A 19685-nucleotide genomic window follows, 5' to 3' on the forward strand; every position below is an offset into this window, starting at 1 on the left:
TTTCTGCTAACTTGCATTATGCAATTTTTTAAACAAAAATTGATAAAAGAGGCCAGAATGTGATGCCTTTTGTTTCCTTCAAAGACAGTGTAGAGGTGTCATTTACTTTCCATCATGGAAAATGGGAAGACTCCTAGCTGGGAAGCAGAGCAAGATTCCCCTTTGCAGATATAGAGAGCTGAAGATAAATGATAAGCCGTTTATTTTCTGTAGTCATGCCCTGTACTGGCATTATCTGTCCCTTCCTTACAGCATTGTAGGCACAACCCTATTTTGTCAGCAACTTGTGGCAGTCCTGATAACTTGAGCACCTTATTTTTAGTTCAACTTCTTGAACTATCTACGATGCTTTAATTATTAGGTGTTTTTTCCCCCACATTTTAAATACTTTATTGAAATTCATAGGTAACATACACAATATACCAAGATGAAAACAATCATGTACTAATAATCTTATATATGTTTACAAAAATTAAATTAAAATTAAATTTATGTAATCTCTTTTTTCCCTATCTTTTTACTAACATAGAATAGACTTCCTATCATTTCCCGATGCATATAATCTTTCTGGTGATGAATGTACTTATCATTATTACCTTACTCTTTCTGTATTTTCTAATACTTTCTTACAATAATTTGTACCTTTTCGCTTGTTTCTTAACAATTCGTTTAGACATGGGTCATTCAAAGGCCATAGATATTGTACTGCTATTATTATTCTGCAAATATCTATTAACCCATTTTTGAATAAATGATTGTCTTGTATTACCTCTTAGTCTGTTAGTCAATTGCACATATTCCAATAATTTGCACTGCCAATCTGATAAGGTTGGAGCTTTTTCCCCTTTCCAATTCACTGCGATCAGTATTCGGGCTGCAGCTGTTGCATATAGAAATTTTTTTCTTGAAATGTTTTTTGGAATGTCTTTACCTAAAATTCCAAGCAGAAAATCTTCTGGCTTTTTAAAAAATGTTAACTTAAAGATCTTATTCAGCTCATCATAAATGAGATTAATTTTTACTAATTATGAGTTTTACAGAATTGAAGATGAATAATCCTGACGCAATCTAATGTCTAGCTGCCTTTATTTTTTTATTCAATCTTACGGCACTGTTCTTGTGAACAACAATTTTGCTGTATCTTCCACAAGTTGTTTATGTGCTGTGGATTATATCCAACTATGCTCTATTCAGAGCAAATCCATTGAAATTAATTGGCATGTTTAACCATGACCATTAATTTTTATGTATCTACTTTCAGTAGAAATTTGTTGGATAATGCTATATTTTTAACCATTTTATATTATTTCAGCTTTTCATTTTGTAGGAAAATGACCCTTTTCTCTAATCAAAAACGATTTAACACAGAAGAAGAATGAACAACATCAACATCTGGAGGTAGAAGCTTAGAAGTACCGAATTCACAATAGCATCCCTTAGGAATGATGGTGTAAATGTTTTGGGTTCCCTAAGTGGGTATAGAGTAGAATTTGACGGCATCATAGAGAACCAAGTAACAGCTGTCTGATGAGACAAACAGTTTTCTTTCTTTGGGAGGGGGGAAGATAACATCAAAAGAACATTTGGAAAGGGACACAATGTACATTATATTTTTATACTAATGCCAGTAGCCCCAAGGCCAAGATGACGGAATTAGAATGTGGAGCAGAGCACTAAAACAGAGCACAGATTAAGAGAACAGTCCTATGCACAAGAAACAGGCATAAAGCAAGCTGTTATAAAATTACACCAGATCCAAAGTCTAGAACGTGTCATCTTCCCAATTCCTTGACACGAGCACCTCCACCTTGTTGGGATTTAGTTTCAGTTTACTGTCCCTCATTTAGTCTGTTTTTGCCTCCAAAAACCAGTTCAGCATTCGCACAGCACAAATGGAATGGAAAGATAGACCTGGTTCATGGGTGTCATCCACATACAGTAGGCCTACTGATGAAACTGTGCTCCAAAACTTCTGATAACATCTCCCAGCAGTTTCATATACTGTAGTACATTTTCTAGAGTGCTGTTGTGGCACAACCTAATGGCCTTCACAATGGAATTCCAGGTGAATGGGTGTCCATTGCCTTTCTCTGTTTCACTCAGAGTAGGGGTAATGTGAAAGACGAAGGGTTAGGAAGGATGGACAAAGATACATCAAGGCTATGAACAGCTACTAGCCAGGATGGCTATTTTCTGCCTCCACTGTCAAAGACACTACGCTTCTGAATACCAATTGCTAGAAATTGCAGGTGGGCAGAAGTACCATTGCGCTCATGTGCAGCTTGCCACAGGCTGTGAATGGGCCATTGGCCAGATCAGCAGGCTCATCTTATACTCTTGCTGAAAAGAAAAATGACAGGAAAGTAATTACTGTACAAAAATTTAACCTCTGGAATTTAATAGATCTGCTGATTACTGTAAATTAGATTCTGTTTTTAGTAGTGACGGATCCTCACTGTGAGGAAAATATGTGTTACTGCATATTACTTGAAATGTAATTTGTCAGTTCATAGCAATTTAAAAACGTCAGTGCCTCTGCTGTTAACCAGAAGATTGGTGGTTCGTGCCCCCCCAGGGATGGTTGTGGGCAGGATTCCTGCATTGCAGGGGGTTGGACTAGAGGAACCTTGGGATACCTTCCAACTCTTCAATTATATGATTATGTGATTTGCTACAGGCCTGTACTTGGTTTTACAGGCTACTATTTGAGGGATCAACAAAATATTCCTCTATATGCCAAATAGCACCATCTGCTGGTATGAAGGATGACAAATGAAATTACCATTAATTAAGAAGTAATTATGTGTGAACAAATCGATTCCATGCCATAAATTTGGCTCTATCTGCTGATATGGCATAGATACATTGATCTATTTCCATATCTAAATCTAAGAGGGTCCTTCAGCAGCAGCAGCAGCAGCAGCAGCAGTAGAGCAACACTGATTGTGCCAATTTTTGGAGAAATCCAGGGAGTGATTATTTCGATTACATAGGTAGTACTGTTGAATGGATGAGTAGAATACAAATTCTATATTTTGAGCTCCTTCTTGAATCGTGCTTCCTGATATTCAAGGTGTGACAGAAGGTGCTTAAGGCTGTGATCCTACAACACTTGTTGTTGTTTAGTCGTTTAGTCGTGTCCAACTCTCTGTGACCCCATGGACCAGAACACACCAGCCACTCCTGTCTTCCACTGCCTCCCAGTTTGGTCAGACTCATGTTAGTAGCTTCAGTAACACTGTCCAACCATCTCGTCCTCTGTTGTCCTCTTCTCCTTGTGCCCTTTATCTTTCCCAGGGAGTTTTCTCTTCTCATGAGGTGGCCAAAGTATTGGAGCCTCAGCTTCAGGATCTGTCCTTCCAGTGAGCACTCAGGGCTGATTTCCTTCAGAACGGATAGGTTTGATCTTCTTGCAGTCCATGGGAATCTGAAGAGTCTCCTCCAGCACCTTAATTCAAAAGCATCAATTCTTCAGCAATCAGCCTTCTTTATGGTCCAGCTCTCATTTCCATACATTACTACTGGGAAAACCATAGCTTTAACTATACGGACCTTTGTCGGCAAGGTGATGTCTCTGCTTTTTAAGATGCTGTCTAGGTTTGCCATTGCTTTTTTCCCAAGAAGCAGGCGTCTTTTTATTTCATGACTGCTGTCACCATCTGCAGTGATCATGGAACCCAATAAAGTAAAATCTCTCACTGCTTCCATTTCTTCCCCTTCTTAAGCCCACTTACCTTGGAGTAAGTCCCATTGAATTTAACAGGATTTCCGAGTGACTGAAGCAAGGATTGTGCTGTTAGTGGGATTGGGGGTATGTTTAAAATTTCAGTTTTACCATCATCTTTTTGTGACATTGGTAATAAGTTTTTCTTATGCTGCAGCAGAGGCATGCTAAAACTTAAGTAGAAATAATGATCCACAGTAACAGGGAGTTCTGTTGGAATTATCTGCACTAAAATGTCAATACAATGCTCCCTATACATTGTTAGTGATTTTATCTGACTGTATCAGCTAGGAGTGGGATTTAAACTCTTAAATGGGCTTTGGGTACCAGGAAAGGCGCTCTGTTTCCTGGGCTATCAGTAGGATGCAATGTTAGTTATACCACCACTGTTGCTGCATCTCAATTGTTTCATGCTCTTAGACAATTAATTGGTTCAATAAACAAACTTATGTGCCTGCCTGTTATTGATTTTGTGGTAGCAACATGGTTACAAGCACTGCCATCAGTTTTAAAAGCACAATTAATGGCCTTTAAAAGGTGTGCTTGTACTTCTTAAAATTTTATTCCATATACTGTAGGTCCCTGTGCTTTACATTTATTGTAACAATGTGCTATACCTTATCTCGGGATAACCAATGTGGTTCCCCTCCAGATGTTGCCCTACAACTCCCATCAGTCCTGACCATTGGCCATGTTGACTAGGGCCGGTGGGAATTGCGGTGCAACATCTGGAGGGCACAAAATTGGCTACCCACTTTATTTTATCAAAGAGAACAAGGGTAGCCAACATGGTGCACTCTTGACATTATGGACTATGATGAATGGTGGTGGTGATGGAAGTTGTAATGCATAACATCTGGAGGAGACCACACTGGCTTTCCCTAAGAGAGACACTATAAAATATACCTTGTGGTTCTTTTTTCCAGGTAAAGTGATTATTTTAATAATAGATTACTCCCCTGCTCCTATTTCTGGATCCAAGCCTTATCTGTTCTAAAGCAATGCTTTTCTAATGTTAAACCATCTTCCTATCTCACTCCACATGTGGCTATATTTAAGGGAAATCCGATGTAACGTTTGAAAACCACACACAGAAAGGGCTTTGGGACAGTGAGGGATGAGAAGGGTGATTCATGTGCTTTTCCTGGGAAACACAGTAATAATAAAATCTACTTTAATCTCAGGCACCACAGATTAATTTGTCAAAAATCTCCATAAGAAAACAAACCTTTGCTCCAGGCAGAGTTATTATCACTGCTACATTAGTTCAACATTATAATGAAAACCGCTGTGCTCAGTGCAACTGACTCTTGTACCTTCTACACATAATTCTCAGCTGCCTCTGCTAATATTTTATTCCCATTATCTGAATAAAGTATTGCACACAATGTTAGAGAGCTGTACTGAGAAATTAGGTGTGTTGTTGATAGCAATTCCATTTTTTTTTTGTTATGGTGTGATGAGCAGGTAGACATGATTTAGGGAGAAAATAGCATTGCAGGCCACATTGGGCCTGTTGGGTTAGTTAAGACTGGTTTGTGGGCTGGAGGTTCCCCATTTTTGCTCTGGATAGACCATGAGCTGTAACCAAAGTTTGTTCTTTGTTTACTTCTTATGCCTGTTTGGAGGAGACAAAACATGAACCTGGATTCAGATGACTTGCTAGCCCAAAATAATGGTTTAGCCCTGAATAGCAGAACCCACACAAAGCCATATTTTGGTTTAGTGTCACATGCAAACAGAGCCAGGGTTATCTGTTACTCTATACATTACTCTTGTTACCCCTGGAGGTAGATCCCTGCAAACATGGCTAATAGTGTAATGAAGATGTGCAGATGGCTGCCCATATAACCAGAAAATGTGTGTGGATCCATATAACCAGGAAATGTGTGTGGATTGAAAGTTACCGTTTCAATCACTTAACACAGGTGCTACAACTAGGGTTGCCAGACTCAATAGAGGACAGGACTTCTGTGCCTTTAATTGCCCTGCTCTCTTTTGAGTCTGGAAACCTTAAAAAGAAACCAGCAGACACTTTGTTTAATTTCCAAACAAAGAAACCAGCAGACACTTTGTTTAATTTCCAAACAAAGCACGGGTGTCAAACACAAGGCCTGGGGGCCAAATCCGGCCCGCCAGACCTCGTCATGTGGCCCGCTGAGCGCCCCAGCCAGCGGGACCCAGCAGCGGGACCTTGCTACTGAAGCGCCGCGCCGACAAACAGCTGGGGCCGGGGGGGTAGAAAGGCAGCCAGAGCAGCGCTGCATGGAGCGCCCCGAGCCACAGCAGGAGGAGGAGGAGGCAGCTTGCCGGGTCAGTGCCCGGCAGCGCCGCACGGAGAGTCCCAAGCCTCTGTGACGCAGCAGTGCTCTGTAGCACTTTGAATCCTCCTCCTCCTGCCACGGCTCGGCGCCTGGAAACGGCTGCTGCTGCTGCTGCTGAAGCACAGACAAAGCACCCAGCAGCGCTGCGTGGAGGATTCAAAGTGCTACAGAGCACTGCTGCGTCCCAGAGGCTCGGGACTCTCCGCACGGCGCTGCCGGGCACCGACCCGGCAAGCCGCCGCCTCCGCCTCCTCTTGCCTCACCTCCTCCTGCCGCGGCTCAGCCTCATGAACGTGAGCTCAGCAGTGGCTCAGCCTCATGAACATGCAACTCTGAAGCTTTACGCACTTCTAAAACGGACACCCGCTGCCTCACGCTGCACGGGAAATGCTTTTTGCCCCTGGGTCCCTTCGCGCTCTTTTCTGGCGCTGAATCAAGGCGGCGACCCCCCCTTCCCTTTCTTTCTTCCTCTCTCTCGTTCTTATTCTTTCTTTCCCTCTCCTTCCTTCCTTCTTTATCTCTGTCTTCTCTCCCTCTTTCTTTTTCTTTCCTTCTTTATTCCTTCTTTTCTACTCTTCTTTCTCTCACCTCTTTCCTTCCTCTCTCCCTCCTGCTCCCTCTTTTCCCTTTCTTTCTTTCTTTCTTTCTTTCTTTCTTCCTTACTTCCTTCCTTCTGTCCTTCCCATCTTTCTTCCTCTCCCTCATTCTTATTCTTTATTTCCCTCTACTTCCTTCCTTCTTTCTCCCTTTCCGTCTTCTCTCACCTCTTTCTTTTTCTTTCCTTCTTTATTCCTTTCCTTATTTCCTACTCTTCTTTCTCTCCCCTTTCCTTCCTTCCTCTCTCCCTCCCACTCCCTCTTTTCTTCCTTCCTTCCTTCCTCCCTCCCCTCCCTCTCCCTCTCCTCAGAAACATAGGATGCTGCTTTATACTTCTGGCCCTTAAACCCTGGAACCAGGAGAGCAGCTCCAGTGAGTCAACCTCAGCCAGTCCCTTTGGTGAAGGGTGGTGGCTCACTGGCAGAACATCTGTCCTGCATGCAGAAGGACCCCAGCATCTCCAGGTACTAGTAGCTCTGCAAAGGTCCTGCATGAAACCCTAGCGAGCCTCCACCACCCAGTGCAGTTACCAAAAATCATTTTTCAATTAATTGTACAATAATTGTACATTTGAATATCTACTTGCCATTATTCTGACTATGTTTCTGCTTTCAGAGCTAGTTATTACTTACATTATTACAAAAAACAGTAATAATTGAATGCAGTGACAATAATTTATGATAATAAAGAGTGGACACATAGTCCTACAGATACAACCGGCCCTTTGAGGGTGACCAAACTGCTGATGCGGCCCCCAATGAATTTGAGTTTGACACCCCTGAAACAAAGGGTCTGCTGGTTTCTCTTTAAGGTTTCCAGACTCAAAAGAGAGCAGGGCAATTAAAGGCACAGAAGTCCTGTCCTCTACTGAGTCTAGCAACCCTAGCTACAACATTACAGGAACTGTGAAGCAGGTAAGATGGCTTCACAGACACAAGAGGGCCATAGCTCACTGGTACAACCAACACTTGCAAGCCAAAGGTTCCAAGTTCAATCTGGTGCCTTCCATGTAGGGCTGGAAAAGACTCTCCCTCAAATCCTGGAGAGCATCTGCCAGTCAAAGTTGACAATATTGAGCTAGGTGGAACAATAGACTGACAGTTTCTTACTTCCTCGTCTTCTGCTGCTTTGGAGGTTGGATGCTGTTATAAATGATAGAGAAGAGTAATTACTATCAAATATTCATTAGCTATACAATTTATTTGGATTCATGAATAAACCCCACCTATTACGTTTCAGTTTCAGTTACTTGTTTTTGCATTGGCTTTAAATGAAGTATTTTATTAGTTGTGCTAAAGTCTGTAATAAACCGTCAGTAGAATTTATTTTGAAAGCTTTTTTCAATGTAAATAATGTAGGTATCTTGCACCAAGTTAAGAAATACATACATAGCAACATAAAAGGGCAGCTGTATTGACTATTTTAGAGCAAGGCAGCTTACACTGAAAATGCTGAATTAGATAAATAATGTAATAAAAATCGGATAAAATTATGTACAGCAATACCATAAGTCCTTGATAGAAATTATACTACTTTTTCATTTGGGCAGGTATTCATGGACTGGGATTAGACTGCCCCAAGAGGTTTTTCTATATTATTTGCATTTTCCCTATAGAATGTATTTTACTTGCTTATGTGCTTAGGAAATTGCGGGATAGAAATGCTGATATATGTCACAGCTGTTTTTCCATTCTGTCATCCTCTTTTCTTACAGGAATTAGAGAATTTAGGTACTTTAATAAATGAGCCAGCAGAGGGCAGATTTACATCTGCTATTGAATTGAGCATGCACTGAGCATTCTGGCTTTTAAGAAAGTAGAATTATTACTGCTCAACATTAAACAATGCCCATCTGAAGATTACATATATTATTGTCTGTTTCTCAACTGAAATATTTGCTTTTAATTGCCAAATAAGTATAGTACAACTGCTTGTTTCTTTGTTTAAATGATAATTTCCCATCTTTTTAACACATAGGAACATATTTCCACAAAAAAATTCTACATTACCGTATTTGGAGTTAATTTGCCTAATCCTGCCCTCCCCATCTTAATATATTCAGTTCTGTAGTATCCAATGAATTGCCCTGTGGTATAGATTAATGAAATTGCGCTAATATTTTAAATAGTTCTTCAAATGTGGTAGTACATTTTAATTTACCTGATTAAAATTTGCCTTTAAAGGGACTTAATTTTGTATTGTTTGAAACAAAAGAGTATTGCGAGCAAATTGATGATAGCGTTCAAATTTTTCAGCAATTGCCTTTAAACTTTGCAATCTTCTTCCAGTTCTGTCATGACCGTTATTTTCACTGAGCAACCCTCAGATTACCCAGAACCGTTTGAAAATTGTCGGAGTGTGGGAAAATTCTACAGTTGTAATGCTTAAGGTACAAATCAACCCAACTTAAGAAAATTAAGTGGGGAAGGGAAACAATTAAGCTGTACAATTAGATTCTGGATGTCTATTGTGGTAAGTTAAACAAAACCACATTCTACCTTGGATCAAAAGGGTGTCTTAGTGTGTGAAATATTTTAGAAGGGCCTTGGATAACTGGATACAGCTATTGTACTAATAAAGGTGGAAGCATTGTATCTTTTCTGTCAAGCACACAGAGTTTATTCAGAAAGATATCTCCTTGACAGGCTATCCGCATACGACGGTTCCCAAGAAATGTACAAGCTGGCAAGGATACCGCATGACATTTGAGAAGTGTAAAGCACAAAAGCACAACAAACAACAGAAGCTTGAAACTGATCTAGAGAAAAATATTCAAAACCTGTCTGAATGCAGCAGGCTACTCTTAAGTACCAGCCTTGATACCATATGCTAGAAAGGTAAAGGGCCATTCATAACATGCCAGAGCTGGTAAATAAACCCTTAGTAATGAGGCTTGTGGAGAGGGTCCAATACACAACACAATACTCTGAAGTGCTCCAGTGAGAAAAAGGCTTGAAATAAGGCTGAATGATCTTGAGAGCAAGAGCGACAGAATGTCTCCAACGAGCCAAAAAAGTACAGTTTCCCTTTCAGGCGTAGTGCAATAGAGCAGCTCCAAGAATGGAAAACAAAATGGACAGTGGGGGAGGAGGGGAAGAGGAAAAAATTATGTGTTGTTATCTTCAAAATGAAACCAGTGATTTTGCAAGCTTTGTGTTCACCCATCCTGCAAGCAGCTCAAAAGCCTTGAATCAAATAGCTGTGGCACACTATTGTTTTAAATCCGGGTGGGGTGGGGAGACATGTGACCCTCCATACGTTGCTGGACCAGTAACCCCAGGCAGCCAAGCCGGGGTGATGGGAGTTGTAGTCCAGCAACATTTGAAGGGCCACGGATTCCCCAGTGCTATTTTATATTTATAATCATGGTTTGCTCTTACAACCTTCCCTTCCTAAAAGCTTTTAGTGTATAAGAAGTAAAGTTTACAGGTAATTCTGACAAACAACTAAATGAAATAATTTCACTTCTAGTTTCAGTGTGACTTGGAAATAATCATGTTGCACTGATACAAGGGAAATTTTAGGGTTTTTTTATTCTAGTTTTTACACTTGTTTTTGATGTTGCTTTGAGTTCATCTTTCTGGGGGGGAAGAGACTCATAATTAACATCATGGCCATATACAGGTAGACCAGATTTTTAGAGTCTGGTCAATTTATGCTGCAGTCCTGTACCCACTTACCCAGGCATCCCCAAACTTCGGCCCTCCAGATGCTTTGGACTACAATTCCCATCTTCCCGACCACTGCTCCTGTTAGCTAGGGATCATGGGAGTTGTAGGCCAAAACATCTGGAGGGCCGCAGTTTGGGGATGCCTGCACTTACCTGTAGGCAGTGCTTTGGGGGGGGTACATAGGGGTACGCATACCCCTAAACATTTTGTGAATCTAACGGGACAAGAAACTATTTTTTTAAATAAAAAAATTAGTTTCTTCTAGAGCATGGTGAATCGTCAGTTCTGTTGCTACCCCCGATAGCGGCCTCATTTCCTGTTGTGGTGTTTCCTGAGTCTCAGACGGAAGTGAGCATTTAAAGTAGGAGTGGGAATCTACCACAGTGATTGGTCAGTTTCGTTGTTACCACCTCCGATGGCGGCTTCCTTTCCTTTCCCAGAAAGGAACCTGGAAGATGTTAGTGTATACAAGCTCATGCCAATGTGGAAGTTACTGTGAACTGTCAGCTGTGTAATATGAGGTAGTGCATGTTCTTTGTACTGTATTTATTTTTCCTGATTTGAACTATAAAATGGTGGTTTTCTTGAGCCAAAATGAGAGTACCCCTAAACATTTTTATTTATTTATTTTTAAAAAGCACTGCCTGCAAGTAAGCCTCATTGAACTCTGTGTGACTTATACCTAAGTCACCACCAGCATCACCTGGCCTTCAGTGTTTTCCTGATATTGTTTCCTGATATTTCCTTGTATACAGGAAGCTTATGCAGGGGCTACATTCTGGGGATAGTGTGTACAGGTAAAGCCAAAATTGCATATAGTCAGAATAAGCCATTGGAACACCCCTACGTGACCATCCTTACCTTCTGGAGCATGGCAGAGAGATTTTAAGCATCATCCAGCTCTCTGCCTTGCTTACCCTCTTGTGAGATTGTAGCCCCAATGTCTCCCTGTTTCTTCCTGCTTCTTACTTTATGTTTTATGTTTTTTATTTAAAATATAAGACATTTGTTTCTTTCCTCATATAAGAAGCTTACATGCGTTGCAAAATGATTCTAATATTGCCAGGCATCAGAGCAAGAAGACCAACTTCTGTAGTCTGAAGCCCTGACAGTTTGCTAATTATTCCTGCACCCCGAATTAGTGAAAAGAAGATGCATTTCTGTCTTTTTGCACCCATTATGGGCCTCTAGCTTCACCTTATTAGTAAAGCGTGACAAGAGCTCTCTGACCTTCAGTAGAAAACATCAAAGTCAGGAGAACAATACTGTAATTTTATTAGACTCATACATTCTTCATGTAGCAAGATAACACTGGCAGGAAAATATGCAACATTTCGCAGGGGGGCAGAAGAACGGCAGATTTATAGCTTTGTTTTAAAACTATGTGTTGTTACGATATACTGTAATATAGTACATAGGAGCGTGTTTTGAGCATGTGTAGAGATAGCCAATTATGATGGTTTAAGCTTCTGTCGTAATTGCATTCCTTTCTGCAAATATTATAAAAGCTTTATGTACCCTTTGTTTCGTGGGTCCCAGCTTTTTGGAGATATTCACTGGGGTCTCTAGATTTTTGCTGCAGCAATAAATATAAACTCTTCCTGCACGTTGAGTTTGTCTTCTTTTGGCTGAAGGGTCAGCGTTTTTATTCCATCCTCCTTTGTAGGGTAACGAGATCTTGTGAGAACCCACTAGGCAAGGCAGAGAGCTTAAAAACTCTTTTTGTGCAGGATTTTGCGTGTGTTTAATTTGTGCGATTTCAACTGGTGAGCTGTCAATCAAGTAAAGTGAAGAATCACAAAACTTAAATGTCCATAAGTTGTGAGTTACCTGTACCTTCTCCCTTGATCTGGCCTTGCCCTGAGGTGTGGTGAATTCTGACTGCGTCTTGGAATCTACTTTGCCCCACCATTGCAAATACTACCGTACTCCTGTTGATGGGTAGAGGTGTTCCTTTACTGGAGATTGCTCCCCCCCCCTTTGCTGTTGGCTTTTAACAAACCTGTTCTTTTACTGCTTCTTTCAAGGCAGGTCAGCAGTTCTTTGGGCCCTTCTCACCAGGGAAGCGGTTGTGGCTTTCATTGATTGTTCTTTGTTTAAAAAAAAAGGCAGTTCTCAAATCTCACAGCTAGTTCCACTTTCTCTCCATTTACATATAATATAATGATATTTTCCAGAGGGTAATGTGTTAGCCGGTTGCAGCAAATGCAATGGGTCTTGTGGCATCTGAAAGACTCAGAAATTACAGCAAAAGCTTTCAGGGACTACTTTCCTTTTCAACAGATGCACTGTGTGTTATCCTGAATTCCAGCTGTTGTAGGCATATGTAAGCAGAGGGTGGGATGTCAGAGGGTAATTAAATGCAAAAAGTACAGAATATGATAATTAAGAACAGTGGCTGTTCACAAAAAAAGTTGTTGGTGGATAACACAAGACATTCTGGCAATAGCACACCAATTAACACATGTAGTGTGATAAAAACAGCAACAGCAACAACACTTTATTCTAATTTAAACCACAGGAGACAAAGCCAAGTCTCTCTACCTGATACCTACCACAGTGGGATGCATGCTTGCCTTGAGTTGCCAGGCCCATGTAAGCAGTGGCTGACTCCATTTTGAAACCTTTTACAATGACTTGAAATAAAGTTGTCTCTGACCCAGAATTCTATTTTTGCCAGCCAGCACACTAAAGCATTTGCCTACAAAGACAGGTGTGTTTCTACTTTCAAGGTCCTTTTGCCTGTTTTAGAGGTATTTTCTTCCTCTTTTATTTAAACGACACATACATTCTGATTTCCTGTAAAGTAAAATTAATGTGTTTTTTTTAATTATATGCAGAATCTTCATTTTGGAAATTCTCTACCTACTCTTGTGTTATGTACTGAGCTGAATCCTAGAACAATAGAATTCAGAATGCAGCAGTCTGATTGGTCTGCAGGAGCCACCCAATCCAACTCCAGGTGGAAGTGAATCAGCAATCTGATTGGCCTGCAGGAGCAGCCAATCAGGCTGCTGGCAGAAGTGAATCCGCAACCTGACTGGCCTGCAGGAGCAGCCAATCAGGCTGCTGGCAGAAGTCAATCCACAACCTGATTGGCCCACAGGTGTAGCCCTGAAGTAGCCAATCACACAAGGCCCATTGTGTAAATAATGTATAAAAGCAGATGTTTGGGGGAAAAGAGCCTTTCTTCTCTTCTTCTCCTTTGACGACTATGAGCTGAATAAAGAGCATGAAATTCACTCTCAACTCCGAGTATATTTCATCTTGTATGAAAACTCATGCTACCCAGTAGGGTGGCCGGATAACATTGGGCTTATTATGTCAGAAGGGAATGTAAGGCATCTCTGTAGCCCTAAAAATACCTGCAGTGTACTAAAGTGCAAAAACAAACCAACCCACAACATTTTCTATGGTTACCAGACGCCCCCTTTCCCCAGGGACAGTCCCCAGATTTACAAATCTGTCCCCAGACAAAATCCATCCCCGGAATGTCCCTGGATTTCATTTAATCTCCCCGGATTTATTAGTAGGGAATGAATGTTCCGTGGTTGGTTCAATGGCGCAAGACATATTATATGGGGACTTCCAGCAAGGCAAAATGGCAGGCACCATGGCAGTGAGCAGCTCCTGAAGCCAGCCAGAGCCAACTGCACTACCAGGCTGGCTATGGGCTGCTGAGACTGCCACTGCCAAGGGGGAACCGGGGACGCTCAGCGTGTCAACTGGGGGAACCGCTGACCCCTCCCCCCAACCCAAATCGAGCCGGGAGCGAGAACGCCCAGCCACCTGGCCGACTGCCCAGCGGCGCTCCGGGGCCAGGAAAACCCCGGAGCCGACGCAGGGAGGAGGAGAGAAGGAGAAGGGAGAGAGAGAAAGAGGAAGGAGAAAAAAAATAGGGGAGCCCAACCTTGCCGCCACCACCGCCATCACGGAGGAGGAGAGGTACAAGGTACAAGAGCACCGGGAGGGCAAGGACATGTGGCCAAACCCGAGCCTACTCCACGGTGGCTAGCACTCCAAGAGAGCAGGTTGGGGCCCAGAGGAAGGCCACGCAACAGAGGAGACCACAGAAGAGAAGATATTACTTTTTAAAAATAATAATAATAAACTTTTAAAAATACCTTTTTTCTCTTTTCAAAAAAAGAGTGTCCCCAGATTCTTTGGAAAAAATCTGGTAACCTTACCTTACAAGCAGGTAAGGGATTAGCTGCAGCAAAGTGCAGAGACTGGGGACAAAATCTTGCTCACTTCCTCTTTCCATGAGCAAGCATGACAAAAAATGAGGACATTTTCTTAATATCCTATATTGATTCCTGTTTCACATTTCGTACATTTCCAAAAAGAGAGCAAAATACTGTATCCTCCTTTCTTTTATGAACTAACATAGCTCTGTAGATTTGTTAATTCTCCTAGAAAGAGATGGGTGGGGGAGGTTTTTAATCCTGGTTTCCATGTTTTAGGAGCTGCAGTAAAGCACATACAAAATACATAACAACTACACTACAGTCTTTCTGGCACCAGGTTATAAAATTGTTATTGGCCCAGAGAGTGTATGACCTCTGTTCTACTTCAATAGTTTTGTATTTTTGTTGCCTCTCGGTCTTACTCTTGCTTGAAAAATATAATGATGCTTTGTTATATTGTATTTTAAAGTTTGAGTGGGCACTGCACTGGAATCCCCTGGACAAGGGAGGGGTGTCCTAGTTTTTTCTTTATAGTAAAAATTAATTTAATTAAATGGTTTGAGCCATTGAAAGCTTTTTTTAAAAAAAACTAACAGTAAGAGGAAGAATGCCCATCGTTGAGTAAGGTTGCTAGGTAACGGTAACATGTCCTCCTTTGTGACATGGCCTCTTGCAGGATTACTTGGCAGAGGTCTTTGGTTAGAGCAGGTCTTTGAAGGGAGTTACAGTAGATATTGTGAATGTGGTAGTTTAGGAGTTATAGCATTAGTTGAAGAGTAATTTTATTTGTTAGATATTTGTTGCATTACCGAGAAAGGTAAAGTGATTCAAAAAATCATGACATCTTTTAAACTGTAAATAGAATTTCTTAGTGACTTCTGTATTCTGGTTCTGTCACAATTCATGAAGGTTCAGAATCAGATGAGAATCTCCTGTAATGGCTCTATTTATTCCCCAAAAGAAAACATCCTCAGGACCAGTTTAAACACTTCAAATGATCCATGTTTAGGCAAGATCCTTTGGCAAGCTGTTCTCAGTGTGTCCAACTCCTTGCTACATTCTCCACAAGATGCCTATGACACCAAATTCATGTCAAGCCCATAAGTATCAGGTGCCCCAAATTGAAAGCAGCGATATAAACATCATTACAACCTCACTTTCTCCCAACTCCGTCCTAAACGGAAAAGCGTCAGAACAAGGTGTGTGTCATGGCGGGGCTTCTGCCACTTGAAGCAGCGGCCTCACTTGCCTCATGACTGGGCCTGATCTGTCTGCAGCCTCCCCTCCCCCTGCTGAAATTAGGGCTCCATTTGCACTACAGTGGTACCTCGGTTCCGGAATTCTGTACTTAACCTGAAGCGTACTTAACCTGAAGCGAACTTTCCCATTGAAAGTAACGGAAAGTGGATTAATCTGTTCCAGGCAGGTCCGCGGAGTACTCAACCTGAAACGTACTTAACCCGAAGTATGAGTGTAATTAGTTCTGGAAGTCCGTACGTAACCTGAAGCGTACTTAACCTGAAGCGAACTTTCCCATTGAAAGTAATGGAAACTGAATTAATCTGTCCCATTTAATCGGGATTCAAGGTTTATGCGGGAGGCAGGGGTGTAGGAAGGGGGTGGATCGCCCTGGGTGTCTTTGCTGAGGGAGAGTGACATGTGGCGCACCGCCAGCCTGCAACTCCCTAGCCTACCCCAAGCTGTCGGGGGAAGACGGGGAGCTGGGCCGCTTTGCCGAGGGCATTCCCCCCCTCCCTTTCGTTTTGACAGGGAGGCTTGGGAGTCGTGGGTGGGCGGCGCACCGAATGTCCACCGTGGGTGGCTCACTCCGCCCCCATCTGCAGGGCGCGTGTGCTGCTCTGTGCACCTGAACGGCTATCTCACGCCTGGGAGGGCACCCTCCACGCCCCACCCCCTCGGGAGTGCCCCCTGCCCCCCTGGGCAGCACAGGCATATGCTCCGCCGCTGGCAGGAGGCAGACACTTCCCACAGAAGCAGTAAATCTGGATTAAACAATATGCTCTGCCCCTGAGCTTCAGCCCTTCCCCAAGCAAAAGCCAACCAATAACAGTAAGAGATCACTGATCAGAATCAAAAATCAAAAGCAGTTGTTGCTCTGCCACCAAAGGCCTCGTGCAGCAACCATGTGATGAGTGGCAATAAATAATTATGCTTTTCTTGGCACATTACACCAGTATTTTTTGAAAGTGCAGAGTACACACAGCCCTGTTTGTTGTCAGCCATATTAAATTATTTTTTTCAAAGTCACAGAAAAGGAAAGGTGTCTTCGCCCCTTCTGTCTCCCTGTCTCTCAAGATGTCAAGCTCATATGTTGCCCTTATAAACTCTGTTCTAGGAAGGTTTTAATGGCTGACAGTTTGAATAATATGCTATCACTTCTCAACACGCTCTGATTAAACTTGGGCAAACAAGACATTGCCTAGGAAAACCTACAAATCACCCTTGATGATTCATTTGGCCAAGCTGAATCACTTAAACTGATTGCACCAATTGCGCTGTCAGGAAAAAAAAATCAATTAAAGAAACAAAATAGCAGCCACAGCATCAAGAACAACAACAAATTGATTACCCTCCCAACGTTTTGATTTGTTGCTGTCTGAGCTGAAGGCTGAAAAATAGACAGGTGAAATGCAGTCCTCTGGGATCGAAGTTGCTCTCCGGCATAATTGGCATGAAAATGTCATTGTCAAAGTCTTTGATAAATGTTTTCAGTGGCAAAAGAACACTAAAGCGGAGAAGTGCGCAGCATGTGTAAAACAATTGTGTCCTCGTGGTGGCATCATTTATTGCCATTCTTGAAAGGTATCTGGTGTTGGTTTGGGGTATTTTGCTAAAACACTATACATACAAAATAAAAAATGCTGGTATAGTGGCTTGCAGTCACAAACGCAAAGAAGGATTTGTATTCCCATGTGTCCTGGGATATCATCCAGGTTCCAAAGAAATTATGCAGGCATGCAACAGTGCCTCCATTTAATTCAGGGAAGGGTAGTACAGTTTGTGCTTTGCATGCAGAAAGCCTCAGGTTCAATCCCTAGTATCTTCATGTAAATCTTAGATTGCAGGATTAGGAAGGTATCTCTGGTTGCTTCCAGGCAACTTATTTCTTGAGCAGTCATCCCGATTTGTTTGCTGGGCGTGTTATATGACATCACATCAAGTACTTGTTGTTCTAATTGTTTAAACTGTTTAGAATTGCTTTTCACTGCTTTTTTTACTTGTGTGCTTTTAAATTTGGGGTTTTTGTTGTTGCTGTTTAAATTCCATAATTCCTTATGTCCCTTAAGATGTGCCTGGGAAGAGAGCAAATGGGAAGAGTCCAGAAATCAACACCTCATCTCAGCCCCCAAAATTGGCCTGTTTGCTGCTTCCTGGGTGAGCCTCAGACTCTCACAAGTTGTGAGAGTAGATATTATTAAACTGAGCTTTGAAAGCCAGTAATAGTGAGACGGTTTCTAAAGCACTGAAACTGCCCACCTGGCCATTGTCCTCCTACCTGACACTCAATTTGATGTTATATTACTTTTGCTAGCCAGCTTGTGTTTCTTGGTTGGAAAAGGGAGCTGATTTCAGTCCAATACTATGGAAGAGGGGGGTAAGGCAGCAGACCTCTCCCCACGACTGCACCACAGCCTCAGTCCAAACTGATAGTGGGGGAAGGTTGTGCAGCAACTTTTCAAGAAAGGGAGAAAAGTGGGAAGTTCTAACCACAGATCTCCTAAGCAACTTCTACTTTGGTCCTTTGTGTAAGACTTGCTTCACTGGATCATTGTTAAAATCCATCAGATAAATGTATGCTGTTACTCAATATACAGTAGGTGGAACCGCATGTCATAAGAATGCGACTGCTACTTACCTCTTGACCAGACTTCCTAGAACTCCCTTATCCATCATCTCATTCTCCACCTACCCTTCCTTCAGGCTCTTCTTTCTTAGCTCATGACACTGCACTCTTCCTTCCATCCCCTTTCCACTTCTACCAGGGCAGGGCACCCTGTTTCGTCGCCCAATGTGAAATGGTAAGGTGCTATCCCGCCCCCGCCAAAACCTCCCTTATCTAGGTCATCCGCCACTGCCCATGAAGCAGCAACCATACTGGCAGGTTCTGGTGAAATCTCAAGATCTCTAGTGAGGGTGGGAAGTGAACTTGGTTTGAGAGCAGATCAATAGGGAAAACAGCAACAAGAGAACCAAGAAGAAAACTACAGAAAGTAGGTAACAACAACAACAATTTATTATTTATATACCACCCACCTGACTGGGTTACCTCTCTCTGGAGATCATCATGTGGGGAAGCATGATTTGCTTTTGAAGTGTTTAGGCTGTGTGCCTTCACCTATGCTCAGCCTGTATAACCACACAAATAAATTATACATTTATTAATGTAACTGAAGTAAAATCTATATATATATATAAATGTAAACTGGGCATGTGTGTTCCTCTCCAATGTTCAACAAAACTGCTGGACTGATTGTGTTCAAATTTTAACACAAAGTCAAATGCGACTGGAATAGCAAGCCCATTCCGTTTTCAAAGACAAATGTCACACCTGGGCCACGTAAAACCCCAAATACCCCGTGTTCAAAAACACACAACTCACCCTAAAGTGCATGCTGGGAAATAGCATCAGGAGACCTTGTACAACAGCGGCCTCTACTGGCGGCTACACTGGTACTGCAGGTTGGAAAGCTTCCCACTCCACAGCAGCTCGGCCGAATAGAGATGGGGGTTCCCCTGGGTGGGGAGAGGGGTGGGGGGAGGAGGGGCAGGAAAGGTCATAGTTCGGGACAGGGTGGGGCCGATCACAGGGATGAGCCCGGGCCTGGTGGGATGGGGGAAGAGTCAAAAGGGGGACTCTGAGGGCCCATTTAACAGACTAAACCAAAGTGGGGCCTACAGGGGAGTTTGAAGGCATAGCTGCCAAGTTATCCCTTTTTTAAAGGGAAATTCCCTTATGCTGAATAGGCTTCCTCGCGAGAAAAGGGAAAACTTGGCAGCTATGGTTTGAAGGGGGACTCTGAGGGCCCATTTAACTAAGCCATAACAACTAGGCCGATTAGAGGTGGGGGCTCCCCTGGGTGGTGGATGGGGGAGGAGGGGGCAGGAAAGGTCATGGGTTGAGACAGGGTGGGGCCAATCACAGGGATGACCCATGGGGTGG

General features: G+C 42.5%; 1 protein-coding gene across 1 annotated transcript in view; it reads right to left on the minus strand.

Moving 5' to 3' along the window:
- Positions 1 to 370: 370 nt before the first annotated feature.
- LOC148684781 (uncharacterized) overlaps positions 371 to 19685 on the minus strand; it is a 32958-nt gene continuing 13643 nt past the window's right edge. Inside the window, exons 4-5 of the mRNA XM_088675250.1 lie at positions 18779 to 18871; positions 371 to 2340 (exon numbers count right to left, since the gene is read on the minus strand). Of these exons, the coding sequence (XP_088531376.1) occupies positions 18808 to 18871 (64 nt within the window). The 3' untranslated portion in view covers positions 371 to 2340; positions 18779 to 18807. The remainder of the gene's footprint in view (positions 2341 to 18778; positions 18872 to 19685) is intronic.

This window comes from Zootoca vivipara, chromosome 8 (genome assembly GCF_965207765.1).
Source record: "Zootoca vivipara chromosome 8, rZooViv2.hap1.1, whole genome shotgun sequence".
In the NCBI taxonomy this organism is placed as follows: Eukaryota; Metazoa; Chordata; class Lepidosauria; order Squamata; family Lacertidae; genus Zootoca; species Zootoca vivipara.